The 12,037-nt window shown below is 36.3% G+C and overlaps 1 protein-coding gene across 2 annotated transcripts in view; it reads right to left on the bottom strand.

Moving 5' to 3' along the window:
- CENPC (centromere protein C) overlaps positions 1-10,752 on the bottom strand; it is a 72,507-nt gene extending 61,755 nt beyond the window's left edge. For both annotated transcript variants that reach the window (XM_025386667.1, XM_025386668.1), the window contains exons 1-4: positions 10,490-10,752; positions 9,334-9,380; positions 6,171-6,241; positions 5,017-5,111 (exon numbers count right to left, since the gene is read on the bottom strand). In XM_025386667.1, coding sequence (XP_025242452.1) covers positions 5,017-5,111; positions 6,171-6,241; positions 9,334-9,380; positions 10,490-10,507 — 231 coding nt within the window. In that variant the 5' untranslated portion in view covers positions 10,508-10,752. The remainder of the gene's footprint in view (positions 1-5,016; positions 5,112-6,170; positions 6,242-9,333; positions 9,381-10,489) is intronic.
- Between the last annotated feature and the right edge of the window lie 1,285 nt (positions 10,753-12,037).

Genomic DNA, 12,037 nt, shown 5'->3' with positions numbered 1-12,037 from the left:
TATAAAGATTAGTAAAATTGCAAGACACCACTAAAAAAAGGGGGCAGGTCAGATGCAGTGGCTCACACCTGTAATCCTAGCACTTTGGGAGGCCAAGGCAGGAGGATCACTAGAGGTCAAGAATTCAAGATCAGCGTGGGAAACTAAGCAAGACCACATCTCTATGTAAAAATAAAAAATTAGCCAAGAGTGGTGGTGCATGCTTGTGGTCCTACCTACTCAGGAGGCTGAGGCAGGAGGATCACTTGAGCCCAGAGGTTTGAGGTTGCAGTGGGCTATGTGCACGCAACTGCACTCCAGCAACAGTGCAAGACCCTGTGTCAAAAAACAGAAGGGGCACGTAAACAGAGGGTGTTAAAAGTGCGTATAGTTGAATGTGTCTTTTGTCAGAGAAAAAAAAGGTGTGTATAGAAAGTAGTAAAACTGGCTGGGCGCAGTGGCTCACACCTGTAATCCCCATACTTTGGGAGGACGAGGCGGGTGGATCACCTGAGGTCAGGAGTTCGAGACCAGCCTGACCAATATGGTGAAACCCTGTCTCTACTAAAAATACAAAAATTAGCCAGGCCTGGTGGCAGACACCTGTAGTCCCAGCTACTCGAGAGGCTGAGACAGGAAAATTGCTTGAACCCGGAGGCGGAGGTTGCAGTGAACTGAAATCGTGCCACTGCACTCCAGCCCAGGAGACACAGCGAGACTCCGTCTCAAAAAAAGAAGGTAGTAAAACCGAGAAGCCCCTCCCAAACCTATCAGAAGATTAGATATTTACTCTCTTGAGTTTCTAAATCAGAGAGACTGTGACATTAGTGGCATAAGATACAGCTGAAGTTAAGGGCAATACATGAAAACCAGAGATATTAAGTAGGAGCATTCAAACTGCACTTTCCCCTCTGCCACATCTGACTGAAATGGAAAACAATCACAGTTAGACTCCAACAGCCAAGTGGGAGAGATTTCTTTGTCAGAAATACTTACCAGCCAAGAGAAAAGAAAACTACAGATATTAACACCTGGACATCAACAATGAAATGGACCAAACTACACCACGGTGACATCCACCAGTTTACAAATTTTACTAGGCATATAGAGCTTCCAATGCATTTTAGTTTCCCACTTTCAAACAAGAAGAGATAGCTAAGGATCACCGGACATATGAAAAAAGGCCAGGTAAAGAGCAAAGTTAGTAAAAAAGGTACTTGAAGAAAACAGAAACTGAAGAAATATGTATGAAAATGGTTAGAAGAACCTAAAGTCAAGGAATATAATAAAAATTTAGATCACTAAAGACAGAGGACATGATCCTAAAAGCCTGCAAAGAGGAAAAAAATAGTCACAAAGGATCATGAAATCAAAACAGTATTCTCAACAGAGAAGCTAAAATAAAAGAAAGCAACATTTTTAAAAGTCTAAGGGAAAATATACCTGACTAAAAGGGAGGCTTGACATGAAAAAAATATATTTTTTAATTAAAGGAAAATAATTTCTAATCTAGAATTCTGTACTCACCCAAATTACACATCATGAAGGTAAAACCATGGTATTTTTAAACAATTAAGGTCTTAAATTCTCAGAAAGCTGCTAAAGGATAAGTCCCACCAAAAAAGGAGAGGCCAAGAAAAAAGGAAGATTTAAGATCCAAGAAATAAGAGTTGCAATTCAGGAGAAAAGCAAAGGGACGCCCTGTGATACAGGGAGAGTACATGACAAAACCTATGTAACAGGTCTAAGGATAGATTCCAGAAAAAAAAAAAAAAAGAAAAGAGCAGAGATAGAAAAGCTGAAAATGATAAATTAATGTGTCTACATATACTAAGACATTTATACTTAGACTTTTGTCATAGAAAACTGGTGACGAATTAGTCATAGGTGCACAGAAAGTCAAAAATGGAAAAATCAAAATTAAATCAAGAGAAAACTAAGAGCTGTACATAAAGAAAATTTAACCATTAGTACTCTACATAGCTGTGACTACTGAAACAGTCGTTATAATACCGTAAACACTAAATACTAATCCTACTAAAAATTATGTCGTACTAAAGAATGGAAGTTTATGTGTTGTGGTGGGAAGTAGAAACTATATGACAAATAGTCTAAATTTCCATAGTAGAAAGCCAATAAATAATAGCAAAGACTGAAAAAAAAATCAAGAAACAGCAATATAAACATTATTTAGAAATATGGAGTCAAAATACCTGGAAGAAATAGCTAAGACTAAGAAGTTGGACTTGGAGGAGGAAAAGAGGGCTCTACTGTTTTTTTGTGGAATTTATGGAACTATTTTAACTACCATGTACATAATGCCTTTGAGTTTTAAAATCATTCTTCCAACAAATTAAGAAGAAAATTATGTAAAAAGATAGGGAACAGAATAAAATAGCGAACCAGAATAGACTGCTGATTCTTTGAAAATGCTAATGACAGAAAAATACCTCTAACAACACAGATTATTTAAAAAGGTGAAAATCAGCAATAAAAAGAGAGTACTAACTATGAGAAAGATCATAAAGTTAACTATACACAAACTGAGAACAGAGGAAATATTTCAAGAAAATTATAAAATGTCAAAACTGGCAAAAGAAATACAAAGAATGTAACAGATCATTAAATAAAGTGGTAATCACAAACACCCCACCAAAACAGCCCCAACCATGTTTTACAAATGATCTAAATTTGAAGAAACAGATCATTTTTGCTTAATCAAGTTATCCCAGAAAACAGAAGAGAAAAACTAATTTCTTTTATGAAGTTCGGCTGTGTTTCAGATAAAACCTAAGGAGTCGTATCTTATTTTACTTAAAAACAAACAAATATGAAGTAATAACCAGACCTAGGAATCTCAAGTTCTCAAACAGAAAAGCTTGTAAGATAGGTAAGTCTTAAGTCTGATTTTATTTTCAAATCAAGTAAACAAATTCCATTTCTTACGTGGAAGGCCTGGGCCAAGCTTGCTGCATGGAAAGGATCTATCTGAAAAAAAACCCGAACACCTACAAAGTCTCTGTTGTTTGGAAGCATCCATCTCAAGGATTAGAAAAAAATTAATAATATAAAAATAAAAATAAAGAATATATGAAAAATAAAATTAAGAAAAAAATACTGAAACTAAAAACAATCAAATGAGAGGACCAACAAAGCCGAACTTGGTTTTCTGAAAGACCAAAATTGATAAACCCTGACAAAACTAATCAATGAAAAAGACAAGGCATAGCAGGCACAGTGGCATGTGCCTCACGAGCAGTAGTCCCAGCTACTCCGTAGGTTAGGGAGGATCACTTAAGCCCAGGAGTTCTAATCCAGCTTGGGCAACATACCAAAATCCCTACATCTAAACAAACAAACAAACAAAAGATAAGGCATACATAACCAAAGTCAGGAATAAAAAAGGGGATATAACTGTAGATCCCACAGACATTAACAAGACTGTAAAAAGACAAAGAGAGACATAAGACATATAAGACACATTCTAAGTCATTTAGAAGTCACTGTAGTGGACCTTGGCTTTAGAGCACAGTCTTGCTCTCTGTCTTACATGACTTAAATGTATAAATTTTCAAAATGTCTTAAAAGGGACCAGATTTACCCTTCTGCCTGAATCAATTTTAAAAAAAGAAAAAGTATACAAGATTCTCAAGAAATATGAAACTGAAAAACCAAAAAGAATGATTACTGAGATGGTAAACAAATGAGGTAAACCCTCTCATCACCCATTTCCAGAATGTGACACAGGAGAAATCCTCAGTTGAGGAGCCAAAGCTGAGGATTCAGGAAGACGAAAGTGGTTAGAATTTGCAGGGTAAAGTACTGGACAGGAGACAGTTACATAGAGAAAACTGCAGAATGTGCAGATCAAGCATTCAATCAAACATTGATCAGAGAAAGTGTCGTAGGAAAACCAGAGAAAGAACCACCCGAAGCCTTCAGGGGAAATATCCTCCCAGTTACAAAGGACCTAGAATAATGCCTGTACCTACCAGCCAGAGTCGAAAACCTCCATAAATAACGGGACACAGTAAAGAAGAATTTTGCCTCAGAAGCAGAGCAAATTAGCTACAGACTATATTTTGCTAGCCTTTATTGTATCCATGGCTTCTCATATCTCTAAAATTTGTTTCCATTTTTTTTAAATAGCTGCCTTAGCAGGAGTATTAGCCTTCTGTGACTTATTGCATTCTACCTAGAAGAGGAACCTCTAGCATAACCTTGATACCAAAGCCCTGTAAGAACATTAAAAAAAAAAAAAAAAAAAGACAGTATTATTCATAAACATAGATGCAAACATCTTCAGTATTAGGCAAACCGAATCAAAAAAAGTTAATACTTTATGACCAAGTCAAGTTTATCCCAGAAAACCTCAAGTTGCTTTAACTTTCAAAAACCATTGTAATTTATGTTTCAGGTCTCTCAATTCTGAAAGAAATGGTTTTGTCTTCATTCCTTGGAACCAAAAGGCTACATATGTTTAATATGTTGATTGTCTTTTACAGTTTGTATATGATTTTTCTAATTAGTACTGTGCTTTTGAATAATTTGCCTTAGATTAGCTTCAAATACTTTATTTGAAAGTCTGCTATTTAGTATAGTTAAGTCAACCAATACTTTATTTGTGATCAAACTAACAGCAAGCAATTAAAACCTATAATCAATAGAAGATTGATTTCCCCATATAGCAATGAAGTGCCTTCATTTATTAGATTATAACCAACCCTGTCAACCTGATTAGCAACTTAGATTGCTGCCCATTTTCCTAAAAATCTAATTTGAGTATTATTTTAGGGAAGTGAAAAATGTTTGTTATAATTTGATAATTCTAATTCCCATAACCCCAATTCCAACACAGAAAATATCAAATAAAACTTTTCACAAAATACCTCCTAATTTTACAGAAAGTCAACGGGAATATAGAATTCCCTTTCAAGAATAAGACTTACAAACAACTAAAATATACTTAAGTATATTGTGTATATATCTTCATTCATTAAAATATTAAACCTATACCAGCTCTTCTTCATCACTTACCTCTTTGCTTCGTGACTGAATACAAGTGTCTTTTATTTTGTGTGTGGAATAAAGCACTGATTTTGTAGAATTTGTACTAAAATCATTGGCAAGACCTAAAACAAAAGTATGAAATTTTCAAAAACAAGATATAGTGTAATATCTATTAGTTACAATTAAAAGTAGCTGTATATGACATGTGACTCACTGACCACAATTAGCTTCAATCAAGTAGAGACCTCAGTTCAAGATTCAAATGTTCCTGAGAAGCATCAGGAAATGAGAAAAGCAAACAAAACACCTGAAGTATCAATATATGCTAGTTCTTCTTTCATATATTGTACAGAAAGAGCTTGTACAGAAAGCATTCTTTTCTGTCAAGTGCCCCTATTTCTTTGGGTGGCTTATTCTCTTATTCCAATACCTGCTGATGTTAATCAGCAACTGGAAAAGTTTTTGCAGTAATTTATGACTTCCTTAAACAGATATGTAAATCATCAAAGATTATCTCAAATTCTCCAATGATCCCAACAATTCTACACATCTGTTTTCATTATCTATTTTTTGTGGCTGGATGCAGTGGATCATGCCTGTAATCCCAACACTTTGGGAGGCTGAAGAGGGCAGATCACTGAAGGGCAGAGGTCCAAGACCAGCCTGGCCAACATGGTGAAACGTGGTCTCTACTAAAAAATACAAAACTTAGCCAGGCGTGGTGGCACACACCTGTAATCCCAGCTACTTGGACGGCTGAGGAACAAGAATCACTTGAACCTGGGAGACAAAGGTTGCAGTGAGTTGAGATAGCGCCACTGTACTACAGCTTGGGTGACAGAGTGAGACTATGTCTCAATAAATAAATAAATAATAAAATACTTTTTCTTATGTATAATTATGTATGGACTTCTAGATTACAGTAATCTAATGTGACCTAAAGGGGATGACAAATTATTGTCAAATTATTATTTTTGTCAGTATTATCCTAAGTATACCAGAAGGTACACAAAGGATTGCATATGAATTCAAAATACCAGGGAAAACATTTTACATATATTTAAACCCTATAGGGTTTAAATTTTTTATTTTTTATTTGCTGCATTTGGTATTAATTACCATGACAAATTCATATTTTCATCCATCTAACCCTCAAATTCCATCTTGAAATGAAGACTTACTTTGTTCTTCAAAACAGTCTTGTAAGATTTCCAGAACATTCTGGCCTTGCTGTGTGTTAATGTCACGTGCCCTAATAAAGAAAGGAAAAATACAGCCTATCATTTTCAGAAGATATTTCTTTATATTACCATCTATTTGAAAATTCCACATCTCATTGTAAAATATTAATTTACTTAATATGTAAAATATCTTTACTATCTGAAGACAAAACAAGTACTTGAGGGTCTATACATTCCCTGAACTGAACTCTTTCCTTCCTAATAAGAATTAGTATATCATAATCTACATTAATAATATTTCTTAGTTGAACAGCCATGTCTAAAGCTGTTTTAGATTACTGCTGTATCTCAAAAACACAAATTTTTTTGAATGAATCCAATCAGTCCTGAAATGCTTCTTTAACAGACTTTACAGTCACATCTCCAAATAACAGATTCCTCCCTATAAATTCTCAAATGCATTTTTGATTCAGTATCATTGATTAATCTTAACAGTTTATGAATCAGTATAAATTTTAATTAAAAATTATATTGAGCTTGTAGATTCACACACAGCTACACAACATAATAGAGATCCCTTGTTCACTTTACCTATTTCTCCTCAGTGCTAATATTTTGCAAAACTATAGCATATCATCACAATCAGGATACTGATACTGATTAAAATCTACCAATGCTATTCTGATTTCTTCAGTTCTACATGTACTCATTTTTTAATATACTCATGTTTGTATTTATTTCTACACAATGTATCACATCTCTAAGTTCAGACAAAACAACCAGAGTCAAGATACTGAATAGTTCCATCATCACAAAGATCCTCTATTGTCCTTTTGTAACCATAACCACCTTTCTCTCATCTCCTTCCTGCCTCCTCTCATTCCTACCTCTGGCAACTACTAATCTGTCCTCCATTTCTAAAATTCTGTCATTTGGAAAAAATTATATGTAACTAGAATCATACAGTACGTATCCTTTGCCCTTGGCTTTTTTCACTCAACACAATTCTATGGAAATCAATCCAAGTTGAATGTATCAATATTTCATTGCTATTTAGAGTCAAGTAGTGTTCCATGCTATATGTGCACCACAGTGTTTAACCATTTACCTGTTGAAGAACATCTGGATTTCAATCAGTAAAAAACTGACATGCATCTCTAACAGGGTGGACAAACTTTTGCTTAAAGGGCCAGATGGTAAATATTTTAGGCTTGTAAACCATAGTTTCTGTCACAACCAGTCGACTCTCCCATTCTAGCCCGAAAGCAATCACAGACAGTATGTAAACAAAGAGGCATGGCTGTGTTCCAATAAAAAAATTGAAACAAAACCTGTGACAAAACATTTGGCTGGCCTATCAGCCAGAATTTACTGATCCCTGATCTACAACACTCCTATTATTCTTGAGAGCTCGAAAAGTACTATATATGCAGTAAAGATTGTGAGCCACAGTGCATTATCAGGTCATCCGTCATAAAGTTTCATAACTGAAAGATCTCAGATATCATCCAGTCCAATAATTATCCAAATAGATGCATAAGTTACTTTTGGAGCTTTGCAGAAATACACATAATTGGTCACTTCCTAGAGACCAATTTAATCAGATTTCCTAGGGTGACGGAGATAATTCTGAGGTGCAAATCTAGTTAAAAACCACTAGGCTGAATCCTATGCCCTCATTTTGCAGACAGGCTAACTGAAATCCAAAATGGTCAAATGGCCTACCTCAGTTTGTAAACCTAATTAGTATTAGTGGCCGGTTTTCTACCAGAATATATATATAGGTGACTGTTACAAATTCTGGCCTTGACACCACCCCAAAATACCACCTACAGCTATAAATACACTCCTACTATTACCTATTTCAAGGAGGAGATCCAGAAACATCAGATTTTCCAAGGTGATAATGCAGAGTCACTATTAGAACACAGGTCACATTAGTCTAGGCAACAGCTTTTTCAAAATTTATCAAATTCATCTTTTCTTCCCCCTTGTCATTATTACCTTAGCATAAAAGCACCTCCATCAAGTCTAGATTACTATAACCCCTTCCTTAAGCTACTCTGTAAACATCAAACATCTTTGCTTTTTTAAATGTGTGTGTGTGTTTACATCAGATAGCCCTTATTCCACAGAAGATTTAGGACAGCTTATTCAAACCTATAATAGATACCTAAGCCTAACATATCCATTTTATGGCTCAATCCAACTCATACGGTCTTGTTTTCCACTTCTACCCAACATATTCAACCTTCTTAAATCAGGTTTCTGCTACCGACAAATGTATGTATTCCTACTTTGGTTCCTTTGCTAAGTTACTTTCTATGTCTGGAATGAACTTTATCTTAGTCTTTAAATACCTAACCTATTCAAGGTCCACCAAAGTTACACTACAACTTTAAAGCTTTTCTTAATATCAACAACACAGAAATCCCTAATTTCTCACATGGCTGTCTATACTGCAAGTTAATGCCTAATTATATATAGGCGTACTCTCTATGATACACAAGTCATTACTTCAGTATTATAAGTACTAATTTTTGTCCATTAAAGTATTTCACAAATGTACATATACATCTTCCCAATAGAAATGAAAGCTTCTTGGAAGCAAAATAACATACTTCTGTGCCCTATCGGACCTACTAAAATCACAGCTCAATAAACAAGATGTTATTCACAATAACACCTTCACTTTTAAAAACATGCTTTTCATCCTATTACTAGTAAATATTTAACTAGAAAATTTACTTTTTACAGGTTTTACAACTAGAAGAAGGACCAAAACAACCCAAATAAGCATCCAACAAATAAATGCATGATAGCATGTATTATTTTTCTTTTTGCCCCACTGAATAAGCTACATCCTTCTAATTTTACCATTTGATTCATTCTACAAAATGCTTTTCCCATGGCAGTCACTTAGTCAGAACTGAGACTCCCTCTTCCTGGTTCCACTATTTTATCAGGTGAATTTCTTTTTTCACAGCCACAAAGTCATTGCACTGCTTGCATTAACATTCCGTTAGTATAAGATGACTACCCTTAATCAGTGGGCATAGAAATCATTATTTTAGTCAGAGGTGATAGTTTTTCCTTTCTTCATTTAAAAATCTATTAACGATGAGAATAAAAATAATCTTAAAAGCTTAAGTATATAAATCACCTGGAAGGTCGACAAAATCTTCTTCTGTAGCCATTTTTGAGATGATCCTGAAAGAAAAGTAAATCATCAATTTGATTTAAGATATAGCAGAATAAAATTTATTTTCAAAGTAACTTCATCCAGCATGAGCATGCTATACACCAAACATCTCCTAAGGGCTCAAAACAATTCTAAGGTTATGATAGGATTTAAAAATTGAACGGCCGGCATCTGGTAAGCTTTATTCCGCTTCTCTCCCCAGTGAGAATGGCTTTATTGCTTTTTTCTGATTATATATAATGTAAACAATATATGTGCTCATAGTAAAAAGTATAGATTATATTATTCTTTCATACAACTCTTTATGTTTATATGTATAACGTCACACAATGGAAGATCATCGAAGCTGAAGATTTTCTTAGGAGATAAATTAGAAAAGAAATGATACGGGTTTGATATAGCAACCATAACCAAAGTATGAAATATAGAATAGTGAACACCAAAGAAGTCCAGAAATATGTAAACAAAATATGAGTTGCCGCCCCCATTAGTCATTCACAGCTTGTACCTTTTAACTAATAGCTGTCTTTAAGAACACTGTCGATAACTGATGCTCCATAAATCAGCCTCAAGAACTGCATATAACGCCACCATTTTGACAGAAGAACTGAAAACGTCAAACTATTTCGGGACATACTTATTACATAATCTGTTTCTCCCAACTAGCAAGTGTGACGCAAAGGCACATTTTTAAGGCGTTTCAATACTTCTACCATGGGGAGAAAAGTATTTGGAGGACTAGGAACTGGAGCTAGACTAAAAAGCAGACGCCAAGATCGCGCCACTGCACTCCAGCCTGGGGGATACAGCAAGACTCCGTCTCGGAAAAAAACCCCAACAGAAATTACAAGCACCTCTCAAGAGTAAGACGCAGGCACAGACGAAGACACGAAAACTTAAGAAATAATAAAAGTACAGTAAATTAACTCCGATTATCGACACACGATCACACTTGATTTCAAAAATTCCTGCGGCTTTCCCACTGAAATCCCTCATGGACCACAGCCCCAGCCAGCCCCTCAACCGCTTGCCTGGAGCCCTTCTCCCCCTCCTCGGGCGCCCGTGTCCCCAGCCAGCCGCTCAACCGCTTGCCTGGAGCGCGAGGGCCCGCACTTACCAGACCCGACGCAGCCATGTTCCGGCCCCGCTGAGCCAGCGCAGGGGTCTGAGGTGGAAGCCCACACGGACCACAACTCCAGGAGGCCGAGCAAGAAATGAACCGCCAGACTACCAGGCGGCGGCCAAGCAACACCCCTAAGTCGAAGGCGACGGGCGCTAGCGCTGCGATCCGGAAGGCGCGCGCTAACAACACTTCCCCGCCATTAGCTCCGCCCTCAACAAACAAGAACGCTCGGCGCCTGCATGGGTTTGAACCCAGCGGCACATGCGCAAAACGGGCTGCGCCGTCCAATAGGAAGCAAGCGGTTAGTGAGCTCGCCCCTTCTTGCTCTAAGCCAATGGCCCCCCCGCCCGCAGCTCCGCCCGCCCTATCTCTAGCTGCTCTGCTCTTCCCACCTCCCTTCCACAGCGCCGCGTCGGGGACAGGCGCGAGAGTGGGCTTTTATTTGGAAGGCGCGGTCCTGGGAACTGCTCCTTGTGCCCAATGTAAAACTTCTCAACAGTTCTATTAAAGAATAATAAGTAATACTTGGAAGGATGAGAGGTAGAAATTGAAGACTTTTTTTTTAATAGAATCTTTTTGAAGAGATTTTTCTAATGCAAATTCGTCAGCCACGCCCAACCCATCTAACCATCATCTCCGAAAATAATTGAATAATTATATGTAATAATGGTGATGATGGCTTGTATTCTTTTTCAAGTATGTGGGTGATGTTTTTATGATGCATTGCCAACAAATGACCCACGTAAATAGCTATCATTTAAGTATGATGCACTGAAAAGAATTCTATACAGAATCCTGAAACCTGCCAGCCAATGACTAGCTGTGTTATGGGGAGAAAAATTTCGGCACCATTCTGGGTGTTTCCATAGTGATAGAATGGAAGTCTAACTTAGACGCTCTGAAGACTTCTCACCTGACCAGTGTATGATTCTATGAAGCTGTGTCTTATTTTATTATTTAATTTAAAATTACAAGAAAATTCTAATCAGAAAGTAGTTTACTCATTGAATAAATACATTAATCAGGAGTTGAGCTAATAGGTTTTTAAAACATGTAGGGCTTTAATAAATGCTGTCACCTATGAAAGCCAATTTTTTATTTTATTTATTTTTTTGATAGGAAAGAAAGAGGAACTATGAACTCTGACAGAAATTAGGCCTAGATTGCACTCCATTCCATTAATTCTGCCATTATGGGCAACTAAGTTATCTGTTCCTTAATTCTCTTGTCTGCAAAATGAGAATAATATTAAGTGGTTGAGATGTTGTAATTGAATAATTCCTGTTAAGATCTACGCACAATGTTTGGAACAGAGTAAGAATTCAATAATAAAGCTATTGGAATCATTATGGAGACACTTTTACTATGTTTGGCAGTTTTGCCAATCAGTCCACATTATATATAATTAGGTACTATCACATTTGGAATAGATAGTAATAAACACTAACATTTATTGAGTGCATACTCTATGCCCAGTTCTGTACATGCTTCACATGCATTGAAGAGAACAATTAATATTCCTGTTTTATAAACAAGGGCACT

Source organism: Theropithecus gelada, chromosome 5, assembly GCF_003255815.1.
Source record: "Theropithecus gelada isolate Dixy chromosome 5, Tgel_1.0, whole genome shotgun sequence".
NCBI lineage: Eukaryota > Metazoa > Chordata > Mammalia > Primates > Cercopithecidae > Theropithecus > Theropithecus gelada.
The sequence above is the reverse complement of the archived record's forward strand: the minus strand, read 5'-3'. Positions and strand labels throughout refer to the sequence as shown.